The sequence below is a fragment of the Pundamilia nyererei genome, unplaced genomic scaffold, assembly GCF_000239375.1.
Source record: "Pundamilia nyererei isolate P.nyererei 1_Seehausen unplaced genomic scaffold, PunNye1.0 scaffold00022, whole genome shotgun sequence".
NCBI lineage: Eukaryota > Metazoa > Chordata > Actinopteri > Cichliformes > Cichlidae > Pundamilia > Pundamilia nyererei.
Window position 1 is genome coordinate 122,100 of NW_005187423.1, and position 23,951 is coordinate 146,050.

The 23,951-nt window shown below is 38.4% G+C and overlaps 2 protein-coding genes across 2 annotated transcripts in view; both read left to right on the forward strand.

The window, feature by feature from the left end:
* Nucleotides 1–10,102, forward strand: part of acer2 (alkaline ceramidase 2) — an 18,620-nt gene extending 8,518 nt beyond the window's left edge. The window contains exons 5-6 of the mRNA XM_005726772.2: nucleotides 6,597–6,734; nucleotides 7,910–10,102. Coding sequence (XP_005726829.1) covers nucleotides 6,597–6,734; nucleotides 7,910–8,093 — 322 coding nt within the window. The 3' untranslated portion in view covers nucleotides 8,094–10,102. The remainder of the gene's footprint in view (nucleotides 1–6,596; nucleotides 6,735–7,909) is intronic.
* A 2,212-nt stretch (nucleotides 10,103–12,314) lies between these two features.
* LOC102200456 (tetraspanin-5) lies at nucleotides 12,315–23,771 on the forward strand. The gene is made up of 10 exons (XM_005726773.1): nucleotides 12,315–12,758; nucleotides 15,355–15,405; nucleotides 17,299–17,445; nucleotides 17,542–17,712; nucleotides 17,788–17,913; nucleotides 19,615–19,662; nucleotides 20,303–20,419; nucleotides 20,512–20,573; nucleotides 22,121–22,173; nucleotides 22,260–23,771. The coding sequence occupies exons 1-9, from the start codon at nucleotides 12,675–12,677 to the stop codon at nucleotides 22,131–22,133; spliced, it is 819 nt and encodes a 272-aa protein (XP_005726830.1). The 5' UTR covers nucleotides 12,315–12,674; the 3' UTR covers nucleotides 22,134–22,173; nucleotides 22,260–23,771.
* Nucleotides 23,772–23,951: the final 180 nt, after the last annotated feature.

Genomic DNA, 23,951 nt, shown 5'->3' on the forward strand with positions numbered 1-23,951 from the left:
CCCGGAAGTAGGATTCGTCGCGTCATCACTGAACAATCGGATAGTGACTCACAGGATGGCTGTAGATCAGGCAGAGGTTTGTTTGGCGGAAACGCCTGGTATGTGCCCAACTGGAAATAACATTGGCGGTAAATAAGAAGCGACTGCAGCATCAAAGGATGTAGCATAAATCACAAAAAATTTATTTTTATCAGCCCCAAATAATGTAAACCAGCAGTCCTCTATGAAGTCTCTGGCTTTGTTTCAGTCATGCCTTTATAGGCAGGGAAATGTTCCAGAGTTGATGCATGGGAAGTATGATAACCTGACTTATCAACAATGTGCTTTATCACCTCTTTAAGTCTTGAACTGTTTAAATAACAGAAATCAAATAGTGAAGTCGGTGCATTGTTAACATGCCACCTTTCACCTTTTTGTACTGTCTGGTGTGTCTGTTCCAAACTTATTATGTGGAAGAAAGTTCCTGAAAGCACAACAAGCCTTTCACTCTGTTTTTCTGCGTGTTTGTGTCCTTAATGCTTCCTAGCCGTCACAGTAACGTGGACGTATGTTCCGTTGCTTCCGTTTCCCATAACCCTTACTCAACACCATCAGTCCCCAAAATTCATCTATTGTTCAACCTGTTAGTAATTCTTCACATTACTGCCAGTGCCAGTCATCCATTGAAACTGCTTGTTTTTGTTGTTCCAAGTGTGAGAGAGTTCCTGTTGCCCCGACTGATGGACTTTTGCCCTCAGAAAGGACAGAAAACTTAGTTGTTGGTTTCAATCCAAGTCAACTTTCAGGCCAGCAAGAACAACATGTTCTGTGAGTCAACTGTGAGCATGCAGAGGAAGTATATAAAATTACAAAACTGGATACTTTAATACTATTATAACTAGCCTGCAGCGTTTTTTTAAAGTGGGGTGTAGAAGAAAATTCCATCATGGACACAATTTTTAGTGACTGCAAAGTTACGTATGCAATGTACACTGAGCGTAATGGAGAACATTGTTAGTATTATAGTAAGTTTTAAGATCTTATTATGAATTTGATGTATGTGAAACAGCTCATGGAACATATCACAGATAATAAGGTTAAATAGTAACATGCTTGGGGGAGGAAATAAAAGCATCCTGTTTCTGTTACAAGATGGATGTAGGCACCGTGAAGTCACCCACTGGTGTTTTGACTCCACATATTGAAGCTTCAGTGTTATTTATGACCATTTTATTAGGTATACCTTTCTACTAACAGTTTTCTTTCAAGCAGAGGTTCCGCCCTGTACTAGAGAGGTTTTATCTTTATTTATTTAACCTTTAGTCCCATTGAGACTGAACGTCTCATTAACAAGAAAGACCTATTTTATTTGTGGCAAAGAGTCAACAAGGTTCAGCCAAGTAATTTTGGTCCATATTTAGGAAAAAAAATAGTTGTTCATCAGCTTTGAAACGATCCACAGGAATGGGAGTCGCTGAAACTTGAGTGATAAATTTAATTAGTGTCCAGCTTTGTGTCACGTATGCTACAGACCTCTGTTTTGTACAGTCGAGTGCGAGGAGAGTCACATCAGGGCTCCACCCTTATCTTTGCCTCCCACAATTATACTCCTCAGATTCCCCAGCACTTTCTCTCAAAGCAGAAGCACTAATCTAATGTCATGTATCTTATCTCACATCCTTCTATAATCTCCTGGCTGATGGGAGCAGTTTCCCAGATATCCGGCTATGTGGTGACGTTTTTGTCAACATATATTTGCTGGCAGGAAAGGGCGTTTGCTCGATAAGAGTAATTTATGTAAAATATTTCAGGCCAACTGACTTGATGTATAAGGTTTACAACAGAAGTGAGCATAGTTCTGTCCATATGATGAAGTAAGTAGTTCAATATTTACTCTTTCTTTTCTTTTTTCTACTAAAAAAGTGTTTATTGGGGATTTCTTAGAGATGATTCTCATAGCTGCTCTTTGCTGCTGCTTTATTGCTCCATGTTTATGATTAAAATGCCACATTTTTTTTACTTGTTTACTGAAGCATATTCTAAGTAAAGTTATATAATGGGCATGGACATAATGTGTAGACTCACAGCTTTCATTTGAGGGTATCCACATTCAGATTGGATGTAGGGTTTAGGAGTTTCAGCTCCTCAACATGTGCCACCCCTTTTTTTTTTTTTTTTTTTTAAAGGGGCCAAATGTAATTGGACAATTGACTCAATTTCATTGGGAGGTGTGGGCAGTTGATTTAAGGTGTAGTTCTTGTATTTAGAAGATTTTGCTGTGACCAGACAGTAGAAACTGGAGAGCTACTTGGCCTTGTTTTCAAAGGAGCTCTCCATGGAGGTGAAACAAGCCATCCTTACGCTGCGAAAACAGAAAAAAACCCCATCTCAGAAATTACTACAATAGTAGAACATTGGTGAATGATCACAGAATCATTCCCATGGTGAAGAGAAACTCCTTCACAACAGCCAACCAGGTGTACAATACTCTTCGGGAGATTGACCTTTTGATATCCAAGAGGACTGTGTGAAAGTAAATACAGAGGGTTCACTGCAAGGTGCAAGCCACTCATCTCCCCCAGAAAGGCCAGATTGGACATTGCTAAAAATCATCTAAAAAGCCAGCACAGTTCTGGAAAAACATTCTTCGGACAGATGAAACCAAGATCAGAATAGAGTGGTGAGAATGATGACAAGAAAAAATTATGGAGAAGGCGTGGAACAGCTCATGATCCAAAGCATACCACATCATCTGTAAAACACAGCGGAGGCAGTGTGATGGCATTAGGGTGCATGGCTGCCAGCTGCACTGGGACTCTAGTGTTTATTGATGATGTGACACAGGACAGAAGCAGCCAAATGAATTCTGGGGTGTTAAGAGACAAGCTGTCTGCTCAAATCCAGCTAAATCCAGTCAAGTTGGTTGGTCCATACAGATGGACCATGACCTAAAACATATAGCCAAAGAAACCCAGGAGTTTATTCAAGCAAAGAAGTGGAATATTTTTGAAGATCCAAGTCAGTCAGCTGATCTTAACACAGCCGAGCATGCATTTCACTTGTTGCAGATTAAATTTTGGACAGAAAGGGCCACAAACAAACAGCAACAAGCAGCAAGTTGCTGCAGTAAAGGCCTGCCAGAGCATTAAAACGGAGGGAACCAACATCTGGCGATGTCCATGATTTCAAGACTTCAGGCTGTCATTGCCAGCAAAGGGTTTTCAACTAAGTATTAGAAATAAACATTTTATTTTCAGTTATTTAATTTGTCAAGGGAATGTGTTAATAATGTATGTCATTTGAAAGCACTTTCCCCCATTGTTCAGTAAATTTCTTCTTGTGTTTTTGTTTTTTATCTTGCTAGACAGAAAGTAAGTTTGTTTGTTTGTTTGCTTTTTAAATGATGCTATCCACAGAGGTTGTTGTTGGGTGTTTTTGCACTGCATGTCATAATCTCTAATCTGCCAAGTCTGAAGGGCACGCCTGTCTGTCTTTCAGAGGCTTGTTATTCAACTGAAGCACTATGTGCAGCATAATTTCCATTAGGACGCCACAGTGGCTCTAATAGCAGTGTTGTGTCTCCCCCTGTACTTCCTGATTACTAGCCCATCTGTGCTTCTTCTAAGTTTTAATCGGTGATCTTCCTGTAGCTCATTTTTCATCATTACAAAGTCTCAGAATAAAATTTCTTATATTCCTTTGGTAATTCTTTTCCATAGGGAACCGAATCGTGCAGATATACGAATAGAAACCCCCGTTCTATGGTCATTTTATGAACAAATTCATGCAGCTGAAGAGAAATAATCATTTTCCCCCAGTTTTGATTCAATGAATCAGAAGGTTTTTTTCTACCTTTGCCAGCAGTGCTCTCAGGTGTTTTTCTAGTCTGTTTCATTGACTTTCTGTTTTGAGGCCTGTGCATTTTTAATGCATAAGCCCCATATTAAGCTTTCTTTTCTTGCTTTCACATATCTTGTCGTCACATCTTCACAGTTATCGATTAGTTTATATTTTTTAAGCACTTTGACACTTAAATTGTAATATAAAGACGTATAGCCACTCTTTTTGTGTTCTGTGATTAACTGGAACAATCAGTTTTTACAGTATTGATGACAATTTAATGACCCACTTCCCAGTGGGAAGATGCATCACTGGCCATCTATTTTTGTACTTCCTGTTGGCGGTTCATAGCTGTGACACCCTTTTTTCCTGCCTCTTTCTGGGCAAGTTATGTAATAGAGGCTGTTTACCAGTTCAGGTCACCAGCGCACTTACTTTAAAATAAGAAATCTTTAATTCTGGTGTGATGGGTAAATTTTGCAATTTCTGTAGCTGTTATTATTTTTAAATAAAAGATGTAGAAAAATAAAAATGTAGCACCATTTCTCACTGCTTCCAGGGAGTCATCCACTTCTGAACATACAGTATGCAGATAAATGTACGGGTCCACCGACGTGTTACATCTACAGGAATTGCTCGGCCATGGAGCTCCCAGCACACAGTTTTTGGGCTGATGTTAATGCCAGAAAAAGTCTGGAGCTCTGCACTTAATGAGTCAGCAGAGCGTTTGCGACTTTTGCGCTCTATGCCCCCTAGCACTCGTCAGCCGTGCTCCGTAACTGAGTTGACTTAATCCAGTGGTGGCATCCTATTACAGTTTCATGCTGAAATACAGTGAGTTCTTTAGAATAACCCATTCTTTCACCAATCTTTACAAAGTGTAAAGGCAGATTGAATGGCCAGGTGCTTGATTTTATACACCTATGACAGTGGGACTGAATGAAATGCCTGAATTCAAAGGTTAAGAGGTGTGGTCTAGTACTTTTGTCCAATGCTGGCAACCTTAGTATTCCTTACTGGCCAAATTCCACATTTCCACAGGCTTATGATTACAGTGTAAATTAATTAAATAGGAAAAGTGTCTTTTTGTTTAACCTGTTAGCAGTCGGACGTACCGCCCACGGTACATTGGATGGTTTAGGGGACTAATTGTAAATTTGTAGGACTGCTAAGGGGTTAAATAAAAATAAGTGTTCTCCACATGGTTTTGGGGCTCTGAAGGTCAGTGACAAATGTTACATTCATGGTGTCAGAGCTTTCGGAGCTTTTTCGCTTGAATGACTCCCACATTCCCTGAGACCAGACCACCTTTATCAGTCAGTGTGATCGCAACTGACTGCTAATTAATCTAATCTCTGCTTTCACTGTCAGTGTAAAGTTGTTCACGTCTGCTTACAAAGATTCCTGAGCCTCTGCGTGAGAGTGATGTTTGCCGTTTAGCTCAATCCGGTTATGTTGCTGAGCTGGAAAGGTTCTGTGTCATCCATGGATTCGTGTCACCTTGAAACAATGGTGACTCAAAGGTAGAGGCTTCTTCAATGGTTTGACTTCATCAAATTGTGGCTCAGGGGGTTGGGAATCGCATCTGTAACCGGAAGGTCGCCGGTTCGATCCCTGGGCTCTCTGTCCTGGTCGTTGTGTCCTTGGGCAAGACACTTTACCCTACTTGCCTACTGGTGTTGGCCAGAAGGGCCGATGGCGCGATATGGCAGCCTCGCTTCTGTCAGTCTGCCCCAGGACAGCTGTGGCTACAACTGTAGCTGCCTCCACCAGTGTGTGAATGTGAGAGTGAATGAATAGTGTCATTGTAAAGCGCTTTGGGTGCCTTAAAAAGCGTTATATAAATCCAATCCATTAAATGCACTGACCTAAGGGCAGGTGACAAACTGCCAGTCCTGTATCGTCAGCACCGTTTAGTCACAGTCAGGCTTCTGTGTCCCCCTCTTTGTCTCTGCACTCTGTTTGGCCTGGCTCTGACTGGTGTGCCTAAGGAGGGCAAGACTAAGAATAGTTTGGCAGTGGCACTCTGGATTAGCACATCTCTCTAGGTCAGAGGAGTATCCATGAGGATATTTGCAGATAAATCTAGCTGGAGCAATCATCATTGCCATTAAAATCGCTAAAATCCTCCTGCTTTTAGAGCACCAAAATTGGGCAAAAAGGCCAGTACATTCTGGAAGCGACCGCGTGAGGAGGCCCAGAGGTTTAAGATTCTTTAGGCAAGAAATAAGATTTGCAGAAGTATTTTATTGATAAAAAGAAATGTAAACGTGAGGATCAGTATTTTAATGTTAGTTTGCTAAAACTGAGAAAATTTCCACTATGATTTTGTAGTATTTTTATATTACAGTGGATTAAATGATTATGTAAGTGAATGTCATTGGGAGAGTTGGCAGCTGAAGAGCTAGATATTAGATAATGGAGTTATTTTAAGACAAAAATGCAAACGTGTGCCTCAAAATAAATGTGGTAAAATAAATGTTAATGTTTGTCTGTATAGATGTGAAAGAGGAAGAGGAATAAATGATGAATATATATGCTGCCCACAAGTGGCCAACGTGGGTTTAGCAGCAATGTACTTTACATATATGATTAATTGCATTTATTTAGTAAATATTTCAGATTGTTTTGAGAAAATCAATATAATCTGTAATTCTAGGAAATGTATTGCTATTTTAACAAAATTGAACTGTTTCTATTTATATGCTGAATAAATCATCAAGTTGGCTGCATTTGTATTTTCACGGCTCACATTGTTCTTCACTGTGTCATCGCAGGTGTGAAAACCCACGTGTGTTCAAGCTGGGCCTGATCTCAGGGATCTGGTGGGCGCTGGCTCTGCTTTGCTGGATCAGTGACAGGATATTCTGCGAAGTGTGGTCATCTGTCAACTTTCCCTACCTACACTGTGCTTGGTAAGCTCAAAGTCGACTCAAAGTCAAACTCAGTGCTGTATAAGGTGTTAATGGTATCATTTATTCACAATGTGTATTTTATCCTGTGAGACTAAAAGGCAAAATAAGTGTTACAAGACAGTTACAGTTGCACTGTATACTTTTTTTCTTAAAACAAATGAATAAAAAATGTCAACCAGTTTTCATTTCAGGTGATTTATGTGTTTTATATGAGGAGGAACAGGCAGGGGAACTAGGCAGTAGCTTCAATAGACTGAAGGTAAATCAAACAGAAAAGAGGAATTTGAGAAATTAAGTCACGTGAAATAGAAATTTGTAAAAACCACCTTTCAGCATTAACTTGAATAACTTGTTTTCCGTATGACTTTATCAGCCTCTCACATCATTGTGGGGGAACTTTGGCCTAGCGTTCTTTACAGTGTGCCTTTATTTAATTGAGGTTTGTGGGTATTTATGCACAGCTCTCTTAAGATCATGCCACAGCATGCTGTCATGGACTTTTTTGAGATAAGGGACTTTCTGCTTCACAGAGTGAATGGGTTAAATGCAGAGAGGAATTTCCCCACGGGGATCAATAAAGTATACGTTATTATTATTATTATAATTATTATTATAATGTCTTGAACTTTAACATGTGATATGCTAAATGCGGTTCTGAGATGTAGCTGTTGTTATTTTGCAATTTCTCTGCATGGTCTCAGGTGAATTGGCTGTCATTGTGAGAACCAATACCTGAATGTTTTAGACCAGCAAACTGTCAAGACTTCTGGTTTTATAGAAGTGTTCACACTTACTGGTAATTAGTTAATCAAGTGCAATTGTTTACCAGAACCTGACTGTTACTTACCCTCTGAATTCCTATGAAAGCCATACAAGTTTGCTTATTTTAATGTTTTATTTTTCAAACTGCATAGAGTCCTGCGAAAACTTTCTTTTTTCACATGGCTGCAGAAGTAGTTGGAAAAATCCCAAAAAGTTGATTCTGTTCATCTGGATGTAGCGTTTTCAGTGGGAGAAACCTTTTGTCACTCATTCAAGTGACTTCTTCAGTCTGAGCTGACTGCAGGTTTCCCCAGATTTGTTTCAGGGAAAACAAGACACTGTTAAACTTTTACAGCTGTGCCTGTAAATCATTTCAGAGGTTAGGCTTATTCGTGATCATTTTGCTCTTACAGGCACATCCTCATCTGTCTGGCTTCCTATTTGGGTTGCGTTTGCTTCGCCTACTTTGATGTTGCTACCGAGGCACCGGAGCGAGGTCCCGTCATCATGTTCTGGCCCAGTGAGAAATGGGCCTTCATTGGTGTGCCATATGTCTCCCTACTCTGCGTCCATAAGTCTACTATAAAGGTGACTTAAAGCAACGCTGATGCGTTCACACCGAGACACAGCATCTGTGACTCACCTTGCATCAACTGGTGCTCTTGTGACTTGAGGATATACGTGATGCACGTCTTGAAAGGATTTTGTATTTGGCTCATGTTTATGCAACTCGGTCAAAGAACAACAGGTTGTTTTAGACGATACACAACTACTCTTAAATATCAAAGCCAAGAAACCTTTACAGTGTTACAAACGTATCTCAGGCTTTGCATAAGACGTATTTAAAATCTCTTAAGAGTTTAAGTGTTAGTATTTTACATTTCATACTTCTTTAAAGAGAAGATTTTCTACATTTTCTGGGAACTGAGAAAACCTCACTGTAAAGAGTTATGTTGCCTTTACAAGAGTAAAAAACATAGCACCTCATGAGTGCAGTCATGAAACCATGTTTAGAAACAATAAAGCACTGAATTTATTAACTGTGATTAATGCGTCACGCATTAAAGTGTCACGTTGCTAATACACTCAGCAAATCAACAGCAAGCTTTATTGGTTCATAAAATGTTACTAAAGCGTTACACAAAGGTCATTTATGCAAAGCCTTTGTGCTGTACGTCTGCCCGCCCGTGCTTTCAGGCTTTTTGCTGAAAAACATCAGAAACACATGGGACATTTCTGCTACAGATCTGTTCAGTTTTACTTTAAGGATGCTACTGTAATTTTTCTTTTTTTTTTAGAATAGTAAATGAGGAAAGTGTTTAATATATACCTGTATATATTTCCTAATTAAATAGGCAATAATACTCTCAAGAAAATAATACCATTCATATATTAGTGAATGACCAGGTACCTTTTTAATATTGGCACCCAATGTAGAAACCCAAAAATCTGAATGTGACGTGAACGTAGCATTTTAAGATATAATATCTACATTTATTTAATCAAACAATTAGCTTGCTTGTGTTTAGCCTCTAATCCCGAATGTTTTTGCTTTCAACCCAGACTTCTCAACTGACCTTCAGGGCTATTATTATTTCAAACTTTGTTTGGCCTTAAACACTAAATAATGGATTCCAAAGAAGAATGAAGGTGATTGTGCTTTGCAATTTTAGAAAATGTTTGGAAAGAAGATGCCAAACCATCCGGTATCTGCTAGCAGTTGTAGTCTTTGGAGGTATGATTTGTTAATTTCTCCGTCCAAAAGCTAAAACTTTAATTTTCTTTTTATTTGGCAAAAAAGGAAAAAAAATGCATACAGGATACAAAAGGGATGTATTTTGAATGCTGCAGACCAAATCCCTGAAACACAAAGCTCTCCAAAGCATTTTTTTCTTTTTTACTTTGTTGGACATGCTCCTGAAATCTGCCTCTAGCCGTTTAACTAATATCATTTTACCCCTGTCCTCCCACAGAGGACTCTGGGAACTCAAACAACCAAAATAACTTGTGCAATCATGAAAGGTCAAATGAATCATGTTTTACAAAGAAAACAAGTATTTTGGTGATATTCTGAAGCAATAGTTTTGTAACAACATGATGTATTTTCTTATTATAAACCGTTTATATTTTTCTACGTGAAGTGCAGCCAAAGGTGAAGGTGAATAATTTTGATATAGCATTATTACTAACTTTGTTGATAAACATTTTTAATGTATCTTCATGAGAAGCCTTTTGGGTGGAATGGAAAATGTTAACAATGCAATGAGTACATAAAACTGTGCTGCAAATTATACAGGGAAACGATGACGGTGGGTTTGTTGAGTGATGATACTTGGGAAGTAAGTCAGTGAATTAGTATCAGATCAAGGACTTTGAAAGCAGCAGCCTCTTTCTGTCTGCATCATGAAGGTTGTCTTGGCTATGACTTAATGTGTTTTTATTAACCTACATGTATGTAGATCTCAGCATTTCTCTGCCTGCTTTGACAGTGCAAATAAACTGCACAGAAATATTTATTTTCATTATTGATCCTTTTTTTGTAAATGAATATGTGTAATAGATTAGATAATTAATATATTATTTTATGCAATAAAACTCAATAAATCCCCCAAATGACTGTTTGTGTCTATTCCGTGTTTATCTTGGAATAAATACTTCATCAGAAGTGCTTGTTTCACTGTACACTTTTGCCACTCTTGTAGGTTTTCAGCAGGCTGACTTACAGTGATGCAGAACACAATTTTAGTCACTAGGGGGCGAAATTTTCCCACATCTAATTAAATAAATCTATAGAACTGTCACTTTTCAATATAAGTGAATAAAATAAATAATAAAATTGTCATTGAATTAATCAAATATTTCTTCAATTTCATACCAAAAGTAGTACATGTGAACAGATTTTCTTTTTAAAATGACAAATCCAATAATATGCATGGCAATATAAAGTCATGTGAACAACTAATAGCATTCTTACTTGTTCAACAACATTAGCCAGGTGCTGCTAATCAAATCCACTTGATTAAATAAATTAACAATTGCGAGCGCCTCTATAAAAGCAGGCCTCATTTAGCATGTTAAATGATAGTAAAAAGGGGTGGGGGTCTGGCATTGTTTGAAAGGGTTGCCTCTTCTCTATAATACGGTAGAATGGTTTAGGTTTGCAAATTCAAGAATGCCGATTCTGTTCATTCTATCCCTTTCTCTGTGAAAGAAACATTTTGTCACTCATCCAGGTGACTTCAAGTCTTCTTCAGACTGAAGAATTCACTTGGATGAGTGATGAGACATTTCTCCAACTGAAAACATAATGTTCAGATGAACAGCTTTCTGGGATTTCCTTACCTGGATGATTGAGCATACATCTAGAGATTAGACTTGCAGGTTTGCAAGTTTCATCTAAGAAAAGTGCAAGACTTCTCCTTTGGATAGAGGAGGCTAGCTAGTTAAAGCTTGGTCCAAATTGTGCCACACAACAGCACAATGATCCTGAGCGCAGCAGCAAATCTATAACAGAATAGCTGAAAAGGAAAAGAATCAAGGTCCAGTCAAAGCTCAGACCTCAGGCTGACTGTAACAGTGAGGTGGGACCTTAAGTGAGTGGTGCACAAGTCGATGCCTGCAAATTTCCATGAACTGAAGCAACGCTGTAAAGAAGAGTGGGACACAATTCCTCCACAATGCTGTGAGAGACTGATGGAGTCACATTTATTGCTGCTGCAGGTGGTTGTACAAGCTACTGAATCACGAGGATGCTTATTTTTTCACATGTATATTTGCCCTAATCCACATGTACATTATAATAAAGGCCAAATGTATTTTAACAGTATGCCACGCTGATCTACTGTAAAGTTAAATGTAATTTCTAAGACGGTACCGATGTTTAAAACAGCAAAATTACAAGTTCAAAAGAACACTGTAAATAAAATATAAAGCAGGGTCAGTTACACCCTCCAAAAGGCGTAAACATCATCACATCACATCCACCTTATAAAGATTAAGCCTAAGAAAGTAGAAAATTTAAGTGCGTTTTGAAAATAAACAATAAAGAAGCATCGCATCTAGGCAGTTTGTGTCTCATTAAACTGGAACTTTATTTTGTTTTTCTTTGCTGACATTTAAACACAAGAGTGAAACATGAGATCCAGCCTGCTTTATTTCGGTGTTCTCTGGAGTTCTTTCTTCATCGGGACTAAACAAGTCTTTGGAAAAGACAATGTGAGGTAATGTGTTAAAAACATGAAATCTTAAATATTCAATAAAAACCTTCAAGTAACTAAAGGAAACACTTAATTTATATTTTCTGTAACTACACTTGTAATTATACTCTTTATACTTTCTATTTCAATTCTTTCTGATAAAAGCATAAAGTTCGCATTACAAAATGACCTGTAATCAAGTCTGGTGAAGCAACTCAATCCTGTTTCTGTCTCAAAAATATATTAATTTTAATATTTAACATCAACTAAGATGTCCATGTTTATTAGTCTTTAACTTATTGATTGATTTAATACCCAGCAGCCTCAAAAAACTGCATGAATGAATTATTATTTATTCCACTACAACTTGAATTACTATTTCAAGCCTTATAGTCTTATTATTGCCTAATAGCCTGATGGCTGTGATGAAGTTTACTTATGTATTCCTGTCGTATATCATACACGTATTTAGTTAATGGGTAATAAATTCCGCTATAAATGATTAACTACCTCATAACCAGTACTATCTGCCACTGTAATGGGGCTAGAGACCCTCTCATGGAGGAAGTCCCGCCTTCTCAGATCACTAAAAGAAATCATTGGTTCCTAGACATGGCAATCAAATAACAGCCATGTCTAGATTACGGGTCAGATAGGAGACCGTCGGTTTTAATCTGGTTGACTTTCACTGTGGTTTATTTCAGCGTTACACCTCTGAGGATCTACGCAGGGTAAAAGCTGAGATCTGTAGAGGGACGCCGACGGACTGTGAACGCTCCCCGACGGCTTCATCTGCGACTTTTATCCGCACAAAATCAAGATGGTGTTAATAATTAGACGCTAGAAAGGGCGGCATGTGTTGAGCCCTTAAAAAAATCATTAAAGGGTGTTTCCAGAGGATCCCGACTGCCAAACACAGAACAGCTGCAAATGTGATTCCTGCTCGTTGCAGAGGCGGCGAAGGAAAACAAAATCCATCCAGATGATGTCAGGAAAGCATTTCAAGGCTCACGAAGTGAGCTGCTGCATCAAGTATTTCATTTTCGGATTCAACATTATATTCTGGGTAAGTCCCCCGTCTGCTGTTTGCGACTTCAGGCCTGCCATCGTCAGTTTAACACGCTGACACGCTCTTTGTTCCCAATCAGCAGCTGTGAGGTGCATTTATGTGTGCGTATGTGTTTGTTGTTGTGTCTATGTTGTCCTGGGTTTCGATTCGCTTCCACTTTCTCTTTTGCTCCTGTGCACTTGCTCCCTGTCACCCATCAGCCCGCTTTGTTTTCGTGTGTCCTCCATCAGAGTGAGAACAGCTCTCTCTCTCGGCATCATCGCGTGTTTACATGACCGTAGCCTTCAGCTGAGGCCTTTTTTTCTTCTTTTTTCGTGGTGATGTTTAGGTTGAGAAAACAGCCGTCACCTTTTCTATGCATGAGTGAAACCGCGGGGGGGGGGAAAAACAAACATTCCGTCTTTTAAACCCACAGTCACCGTGGGCCGCCACTTCCTGGCTTGAAACAATAACCCGCATGGGTGCTTTTTTCACAGGTTGTTGATGAGGGAAGGTGGGGTAGGCTTTACTAATGGTTAGTTAAGTTATTAACAGAGCGATGCTCTCGTAGAACCGCAGCGATTAATCGATTTAAACAGTGACTGTTTTGATCGATTCATTGTTTTATCTCATTTAAAGCAAAAACGCTGTCAGTGAGTCCAAGTGTTAATTGTTTGATATTGGCTGCCTCTCCAGTACTTGCATTAAAGTAAGTAGAATAATCAGTGGATTTAGAGGATTGGTCGCAGAAAACAATGCCTAACTTATAAGTGATGTATGAAATAGTGTGGCCTGGTTTGAATAAGAGACAGCAGGGACATTATGCTCATCATTGATTGTTCTGTCATATTTTTTTAATCATCCGTCAGTCAATAAACAGTTTGGCTGAAATAGCAGAATAAAACTTCACATAATGTAGTGATCCAAGACGCTCAAGAAAACGTTGAGAGTAAGAATTTTGTTTTTGAGGGTGTATCGGCAGAGCTATGCAGCATTAACCTTTTTGGATAACAGGAGCTCCTTTGTAAAACATGCACAGGCCACTCAGAAGGGTCATACCTGCGTTTGAAACCAGGATTGTCCGGCCTTGAGGCCATAGTGCTAACCACTGAGCCTGGTGCTGCCTGAGACATTTGTTCATTATCATATTTGGTGCCAACAAATGAACTGCTTGCTCCACAGCATCATATACGGCATGTTCTTTGGATGGATTAAATATGGGCATATCTACTTTTGTCTACATACGAATACAAATACAGATACAGTAAATTGCAGCAGTCCTACTGATAGGCACCGTTGGCCATATAAGGCCTTTTTAACAGCAGGGATTTTGTCTTGTTATTGTGGGGAAAACACAGATGCTGACAACATCTCTGATGATATTAGTAACAGTTCAAGTGTCCTGGTAAGTCATTGGGAGTCATGTGGGAGTGTGGGACTTTCGGCCAAAGCGCCTATCTTTTTTTATTCACCTATTTATATCAGTAATTTTGACTTGTGCTAACTGACATAAAAAAATTAAATAAAACAAAGAAGCTAAAAAATACACTAAATTCAGCACATGCTACTTAAGCCATGAATGGCATTGGTGTGCCCAGTGGTTCTTCACGTATCGTGGACTGATAGAGACAAAGGCCTTTGGGCTGTGGAAAAGCTCTCAGCCAACTGTACAGCAATCGGCCCCTTTGAGCTTTGTGTCATTCAGGTATCAGCTGCTTATGTCACAAACAACTGTTCCCCTGCCTTAACAGCTGTCTCACAAACAAATACTTGAGATGGTCTGTAAAGTTCATTATCTTTAATCTAAAAAAGTCCTTAGTGCTTCTATCTGGTGAATAAATGTGTCTAATTCAACAAAAGACTTCAGTTAAAATCAGTTATTCAAAAACCTATTATTTCTCATCTTTATTTTAGTGCTTGTTAAAGTCCTGGTAAGTTAGTGGGGTTTTAATTTTATTAGTGAAGGTGTTCTTGGATAAAAGCATATCCAACAACAATAATTGTTGTTGAAATCCTCACAAATGAAGTGGCTTATAAAGTATACTGTTTTTCTCAAGTTTCTCTTGTCATGGTTTGTCAGTGAAGATGTATCACAGTAGACAATGAAGCATAGATATTTTTTTACCGGGTTTGTCTCTATGCTTTTTTTTTTAAGTGCATTGTGGTGAGTAGGATGTAAAAAAGTTATTTCAAATAGAAAACCAAAACTCATTGCAAGTGAATGTGAAAGTAACAAAAGGCATGGAAATGTGACAATTAAATAAGGTGTTTATTAAAAACATATTAAAGTAATTAGCACAAGATTTAAAAAGTCTTGTAAACACAAACTACCATAAAATATTAAATCATAATACTGTCATAGTAATAATATTCCCGATTACTGCTTCTACACTGCGGCGTACAGTTATGTACAGTCAAGCTGTTTAAAGATGCTTTCTAATGTGGAAGCCTCCTGCTGATCCTGCAGGCTGGGATGAGAAATATTTAGTAATGGACCACTGCCAGGAAAATCTCTCTGTAGTTTCTGTCAGTGTGCGTCTGTGTGATGACTACATGTAGCAGTCACAGCAAAATAATCCTGTTCTCTTGTTTCTCTCTTTTCTGCCTCTGTCAGTTCCTTGGAGTAGCGTTTCTTGCCATTGGTTTGTGGGCATGGAGTGAAAAGGTTAGTCGTATATTAATGTGTAATAACAAGTTGCAGGACTTATTTCTGTGAAGCTTCCACAAACCGGCATATCGTTGTGGTTTATACTCGACTGTGTGCAAGGAATGGTCACCATGGCTTTACTGAATCAGAAAGGAATGCTGTGCTTTCCTGTGGGACTCATGAACAATGGGCTATGAATTGATCTGATGCATTTCACAGATTTGTTCATTGTGTACTGAGAGTGCAAAAAGCAGACAATCTACTGAGAGCACTTTTTCACCAAAGTACATTTGAAGATCTTGATTGTTATCTCATCCTACATACGTGACTACAACTAATATTATTTAATTATTTGTTAATTGCTAAATTATTATAATGGGTTGATTAACTTTAAGATTAATATAATGTCAAATGTATGGTGTAAAAAGTGTGGGTTAAATTAGACTGTTAGCTTTGGACAAAAACAAACAGCTAGCCAGGCTCTATCTAGAGGTAAGAAAATCTACATACAGCATCATGGGCTTGAATGTGTTCTTTTTCCAGCACAGAATTATTGTACAGTATGTACCTTTAATCTTCAGAAAAAAATAATGGCACAGGTTTAAATTTTATTTAGGATTTTCTCTAATCCACACAGGGTCGAAAGTATAAATGCAGGTTCAAATATATACATATTTATAATATCTGGTCAAATGTCCCTTAGTTGCACCTTGGTAGCCATCAACAAGCTTCTGCCATAATTCTGCCTGAATATTTGACCATTCACCTTGGCAGAATTGGTAAAGTTCCTGGCATGGACCTGGCTTTTAAGCTTAGTCCATAAATACCCAAAAGGGTTGAGGTCAGGCTTTGGGAAGGCCACTCCAGAAGCTTAATGTTAGCCTGCTTTATCTATCCCAAAACCACTTTTGACGTGTATTTGGATCATTGCCCTTTTGACTTGTCAAAAGCTGCAAATTTCAATTGAGCTTGAAAGTGTTGATTTTGGACCAGGGGCTTCTTTCTGTGATGAAACACTCGCTTGACTGGAGACAGTGACGCTGGTGTTTCAGCAGTTTCCAGTCCATAGCAGGCTTGAACCTTAATTTTTGAACATCCTAACCAACTACCGTTCATCCGAGTGTGACGGCTTGGATCTTCTACCAGACTTTAGCTGGAACTGGTGGATGTGGTGACACATTCAAATAACTTATACTTACATAGAATTGTTTGAACTGATAGTCTTGAAATGTGAAGTTGTTTAGAAATGACTTCAAAAGATCTACCCAATTTGAATTCCTTCGATTTTTACGCTGTTGTATTGAAGAATTCAGTGAGTGCTGTCAAACAAATCATTTTTATGCTGATAAAGTTGTGATCTAGTTGTGATCAGTCATGATCACTACCAAGTTAATAGGCCTAGACTTTGCTATACAATCATTCTACCCTGGTAAAAGAGCAGTTCAAAGAAAACAATACCAACACTACCATGGCATTCATGCTAATGATAGGTGCATGTCAACTTCTGACACAACTTTAATAGCATATCTATAGCTCACTGGTTTACATGCTAGAGCTTGTTTGTTTCGTCACTGCAGAAATTGAAAAATCTAATTAGGTTGGTTAGCTTTGTACAGATCCAGGAAGCTAATCGTAGCTAATATATGATAAGCTAAGTCAATTAAAACATATTTACATTTGCTCGCTCTGAGCAAGAGTAAATTAGCTTGTTCCCAAAAATCAAAAACAATTGACAATTTTATTATTAAATTCTTTTAAATAATTGCTTACATTGGTTTGGATTGTACTTTATGAAATTTGGGTGTTAAACATGCTTACAAAATGATTACTTTACCTGGGAAGAATGTTAGCAATGTGATGATATTTCAGTGGTTTTTCAGTTGAGTTTGACCTCACGTGCTTTGCTCCCAGGGTGTTCTGTCCAACATCTCATCCATCACTGACCTGGGGGGCTTTGACCCTGTCTGGCTCTTCCTTGTCGTGGGTGGTGTGATGTTCATTCTCGGGTTTGCTGGTTGCATTGGAGCGCTGCGGGAAAACTCTTTCCTGCTCAAGTTTGTATGTTTGTTAAAGGCTTTCTCAGAAATCTATAATTCTTTATATTTCTTGTTTTCATAACAGTTATTATATTCAGAAAATTCTCATGTCTTTCAGTTCTCCGTGTTCCTGGGCATTATTTTCTTTCTTGAGCTGACTGCTGGAGTCCTGGCCTTTGTCTTCAAAGACTGGATCAAGGACCAGCTCAATTTTTTCATTAATAACAACATTCGGGCCTACAGAGATGACATTGATCTGCAGAACCTGATCGACTTCACCCAGGAATATGTAAGCAACGTTTCTTTATTTGTGGCACCGATTTCTTTCTAGTATTTTTACCTTGTATTTTATATGTTATTGCAGTGGGAGTGTTGTGGAGCTTTTGGGGCTGATGACTGGAATTTGAACATCTACTTCAACTGTACTGATTCAAACCCGAGTCGTGAGAAATGTGGAGTGCCCTTTTCCTGCTGCACCAAAGATCCAGCGGTATGTCTCTCTATCACAAGATAACGTTGTGGCTGTTGGTGTTTTTGTGTCCTTTGTTAGAGTTTAAAATAATTTTTAACATGCTGAAACTACAAGACTTGAGGGGAAGTTTTGAAGGGCTTTCTTGTCACAGACAGCTTGTAATCTATGTTCTCCAGAAGAAGCAGTGACGCTATCAGCGACGATGGCTTGCATCCAACAGGACGCTCAGGACGCTGTGTTTAGTCGTGTCAGGCCCTGACTGCAAGTCAGAGTCTGAAAGCGGATGGGTGGGACTCTGGACCGAGGCATTTTTTGGCAGAAAAATACTCTTAACTGCTGCTTACTGTGCGCAGCAGTGACAGCATTTTTCTTCAGAAAAACAGACTCAGGAAGGGTTTTATTTGACAATCCAAGGACACGCTGTCCCACCAAGGTCATTCTCTATAAGGGAAAAAAAAGGAAACACTTGGATTTAAAAAAGTTGTTTTTCAAAGGCACCGTGTGCTCTTAATGTGTATACCATATCAAAAATTTTCATTTTTTAAATTTTAATTGTTTAGTTGGGTTGTGCAGCAGGTGTCTTTTGTGGTTATATTTCAGGTCAGGTCTTTATCAGCCAGTTTCAAGTCAGTTGAAAGTTGTTGTTTTTTTTTGCTGCTAGCTTTCCATCAAAAAGTATTAATTTAAAATAAAAGGTGACATTTAAAATTAGTTTTGTTAGCGACCATGGCTCAGGGGGTTGGGAATCGCATCTGTAACCAGAAGGTCGCCGGTTCGATCCCTGGGCTCTCTGTCCTGGTCGTTGTGTCCTTGGGCAAGACACTTTACCCTACTTGCCTACTGGTGTTGGCCAGAGGGGCCGATGGCGCAATATGGCAGCCTCGCTTCTGTCAGTCTGCCCCAGGGCAGCTGTAGCTACAACCGTAGCTGCCTCCACCAGTGTATGAATGTGAGAAGGAATGAATAGTGGTATTGAAAAGCGCTATATAAATCCAATCCATTATTATTATTATTATTATTTAAATGCCATAAAAATGACATCCAAAAGCTGAAATGCTTTTAGTGGGGTTTTTTTACATTGCTACAAATGCTGCTGGAAGTTTGACTTCTTTTAAACTTTTTCCTCTGCTCTGTGGATCTAAGGAAAAGGCAAAGGTTTACCAGAAACCTCTGCCAAGCAATCCCTCTGTCTGTGACGCCACATCCAGTGAAGCCATTTCATTTTGGCTGACCATTAAGGAAAAGATTTCCACCAGACTTTATTCTCAAACATTGCCCTTTGTCAGCGGTGTTTTACACATTTTATTTTAATGATCTGCCCACTAAAGTTTTTATTTGTTGTTTTCAGAAGTCTAAGAGAACAAAATTTGACTTCTGGGAGTTAAATGTTACTGTAGCCCAAGTTTCTGCAGCTGTGGTCCCACACAGTCTTATAAAGGTTAACCTGACCAGAAAGGCAGATGCATCCTTGCACACAAAACGTTGGAGTCGTTTAATCTTCACAAGTAGAATATAATAGGCAAGCAAACATAAACAAATCCTTGGTTTATATGCAAAAATCTTCACAGTAACTGTATAACCATGGATTGGTGAGTTTTACTCATGATCATCTAGTTTTACAGTTTTTAATGTGTATGCATGTTTTATTGTTTTTCACTGTAAAGGCCAGTCTAGAATCTCTAGCTAATCTAAAAATGCATGTGTGTCTTCTCTTCGCAGGAGGACGTCATTAACACTCAGTGTGGATACGACATCCGAGCAAAACCGGTGAGCTACAAACGGAAACTTAAATTTATCACCGAGACTGAGACCCTGATGTAAAAAGTAAAAGGAATAGAAAAGAGTAGAAAGCATGAATTGTTCTGGCTTATTTTGCCTCAGGGAGGTTTATATGGCTATATGAGGTCATCAGTTGCTCCACCCTGGACACAATATTCCTCTTTCAGTATGTTTCTTAACTCCTCACTCGTGAAAATACAGCAGCTGGCTCTCCATCAACACTTTGGGCCTTGTGGCATTACTCATGCAGCAGCAATGCAATGGGAATTGAAATCCCCTCCCCCGCCTGTCATTAGCTTTGGCCTTACTGCACGGCCAGCGTAATGTAAGGAAAAAAGGCTCTGTTTGTTTTCTTGACTTTAAATGTGAGCCAGAGTGAAGCAGTTTTAACAAGAGTCAGAGGAGGAAAACAGTGAGCCGAGTGTGTGTTAACGACTACGTAACACTGGATCAGAGGCATTTTGCTGTGGAGGGCTTTAGGGGAAACCGCAAAATGAAAAGGGGAATCATGTGCTATTAAAAATAACTGTGTTGTTAAGTGTCGTGGAGCAAAATAAAACCAAATATATTTCAGATGAACTTGACTATCACGCTGTAGTATTGGTTTGACTTGTAATTGTTTTGACAGGACTCTGACCAGAGGTCATTCATCTATATCAAAGGCTGCGTACCACAGTTTGAGAAGTGGCTTCAAGATAACCTGACAGTGGTGGCAGGCATATTTATTGGGATTGCATTACTGCAGGTGGGGATCAGTTTGTCCTAAACATCTGAGCTTTTGTCATTTTTTCCATTACCTAACAATTTGTTTTCCTTTTTTTCTTTTTCTTTTTTTAGATTTTTGGCATCTGTTTAGCGCAAAATCTCGTGAGCGACATCGAGGCTGTGAGAGAGAGTTGGTAGGTAGCAAGGGTCATCAGGGTGACGCGTCAAATTTTGTGTCTGAGTGCATAATTTTTGTAAATCAGTTCACGGCTTGTAGGGGTTTATTTTGTAATTTAACTTAACATATTAACCTACATGAGTTAAATTTAGCGGCTCCATATTTAAGAGAGCATTAAAAACCTCTTCAGGCAGCCATAAAGACCTGATGGGCAGGGCTGCTTGTGTATTATGAAATATCCTTTTGACTATTATTACTTTTGTATGTAAACCTTCATAATAAAAGTCTCACGATTATGGTTGCAACACCCTGACATGGAAGAACATACAAATTATTGGACAGTTGCACAAAAGCTTTAATTATTTGAAAAGCTTTACAACTATTGGTATTTATAAATTTGGACTATATTAACACTTAAAAATAAAAAAAAAAGCACAACAGAGTATTTTTCTTTAAACTATACTATAATTCTTTTGTTTAGTATCGTTTCAATTTTTCTTAGTCCTCTTTAAAATGACAGTTACACCTGACTATAATGATCATAGCGTATCTTTGCTTTTATGTGTCATGTTCAACATACGTAACTCAGTGGTGACGAAAATTTGTATCGGCAACGAAATTTTATTTAGTCACAACTAAATATGGAAAGATGAATCGCACAAAGTGCAGCAAGCCTGGCAAAAGCGTTCCGTCTCTGTTTTTACCGAAAATGTTTTGGAACTAAAAAAAGGTTTAACAGAATAAACTCCTACTGTCATGAATTATTTTAATCTAAAATGATGCATTATGTGTGTCACGTCTTATAAGCACGATTTCGTTGTTAAAAATTAGTTGGCGGCTGTAGAGTTGGCTTTGGGTGTATTATGGTTCAGAATGAAATAAACATGTAATATAATAATAAATGTAACAACGTTTTGAAAACACATTCCAGGTCCACAAATGAAGTCCTGAATTTGAAATTGCCTGAGTTTCCCTGTATTAACACCAGCAGGTTGATATCTTTGCTTCCAAGTGAGATAATTGTGTGAATTATCACATACTGAGTTGCTTTGTGGTAACTTTGGTTATTCAGGGACTTTCTGCAAAGCACCACCGTCAGGCTAGAAAGGCGCCCTGATGAAAAAATTAAACGTTGTTGCAAACATCTTGAACTTAAAAACAAAAAGAATCACAAACAGCTTCATCGGTGTTACATCATTAGTGCTAATGGCAAGTGTAATGTAAGGAAACAAGCTGCCCCAGTTATTCTAAAACTTAAAAAACATCCACCCAATTGGAAACTTGAAAATGTGCTGCAGCCCACACAAACCTCTAAATACCACCATCACCCGCTGCTTTCCAAAGTCCTGCTTTGAAGGTTGACTATTTAGTCAGCGTTTTCCTGTCGCCATCTTGGTTATTTATTTCATTCTATATGGGATCATAATTCACAAAATAAGCATCTTGTATTAACTAACCCTCTGCTTCTCAGTGTTGCAAACAAAGCTTATTTTGCTTGTGCTTTTTATTGTCTTGGTTGTTTTATTGTTCCGATTCATAAATCTGCTTCCTGTTTTTGTGCAGTTTGTTTACCTAAGACCTCCAGAGAGTTTTCAAAGGCAAGAAAGATGTACAAGGTAAGCGCTTTGAGATCAATATAGCAGTATAAATTATCGATCTCCTCCGATGTTTTTAATTTTTTTTTTAAATTAAATTTTTACAGGACTGCGGCTCGGATGCCAGCGTTGAAGGGAAGTACTTTAGTCACCTAAAATGTGCAGTATGAAGAGTCTCGCTCATATGTAAATAGTAAATTTAGAATTATTTTTAGAGTTACTGTATTTTAAATGAAGCACCCCCCCTCTGAAATATACTACTATACACACAAAAACAATGGAAAATAATATTTCAGTAAAAGCTACAGTTACAGTAAAGGCTGTGTTGAAGAAGCCAGGAAGATAATGTGTTTTGCCCAGATAACAAGCGGAGACGGCGTTTCTCTGAGGTAGTGCTTCATTTAGAATATGGTCTGTGGTTTTATATGTCTCACAGCTGCAGTTTTTTAACAGCTGCATGTAAAGGGTGTGTAAGAAGATAAAAGTGATTCTGGAAATGCACTGCATGCCTTTTGTCTCTTGATAGGACATCGGCTTCTAACTGTGTTAAGTATTTTAAAGTATTTGTAAAATAGTAATTTCGATTGAATCGGCTGGTTAGCACTTTGTTGAATGTTTGATGGAGTCTACTTCAGAGAACGAACTTTAGATGTGGACACTGTTACAGATTGCAGTTTGACTTATGGGGGATGTAGTCACCGTGTAGTTTCACGAAGAGACGTGATGGATGTGTTCGGCTTTGTAAACTTGCTTTTCTTGGAAAGAATGACAAAATAATGTAATACATGTACTGAGAGAAACCCAACGATGTGGCATCTAATCAAAACTCAGCCTTAAGCACTTTAATCTTCACAGAGGACAGAGGATAATGAAGTTCATTTCAGCTGTTCGGCTTTTTGTCATGACAGACTGTTATCTGGTCAAGCAGCAGCCACTGGAGGGGGAACTTTCCATAATATGCTTATGTAACATCCTGGTACTTCATAAGTGTCACCTTGAAAATGGGTTTGGGGACTTTTTTAGTGTAGTCACCTTCTTTGCACACAATCTTTTTGTCCATTAGTGTTCTGTCATACCTTCATTAATTTGCCTTTATTTTTAGTTGTGGCCAGTGTGTTGAAATCGTGAAAACCCTTATTTGTTAGATTTTTACTGTTTTTTTACTGCTTGTTGGCACTTAATTGAACATAGAAGTAAATTATTTAATTTACAAATGCACAGTACTTGAAAGTAGAGCGCGCAAGCTCTGTCATCAGCATTTATTAAAAATTCAGTGATATTAAACAATAACACAAAGTTTTCTCTTAACAGAGTGAAAAAAGCCATTTAATGTAAAGGACATGTGAACCTGTGAACTTTTCCTCTGCAGCTGATGACAAAATGATATTAATCAATGTGTTTCTGGTTTCTACCACATGTATAATCTTATACTGAGAAAATGTTAGAATGCCAAAATGGTGTCAGATATCTGTTTACCTGCCACTTAGTGCCATATTTGCGATTTCTACATACTCCCGATTATAACCACACTTTTCTTTCACGTGTACTCCTGATTCTTGTAAATGACTGGATTGTGATAAGATGTAGATACATCTGAATAAATGTTGTTCTTTGTATTATTTTGTCTATTTCTGTGTATACTTTGTCTGGATAATATGTTACACTGATACCGCACTTACCTCAGACTAAAATTAATGGTAGCGCTGCAGAGGAATTGTACTTCAGTGTGACTGGGTGAATGACAACTCACTACCTCCATCTTGTGTTTAAAACAAAATATATGTTGGACCTTTTTTTCA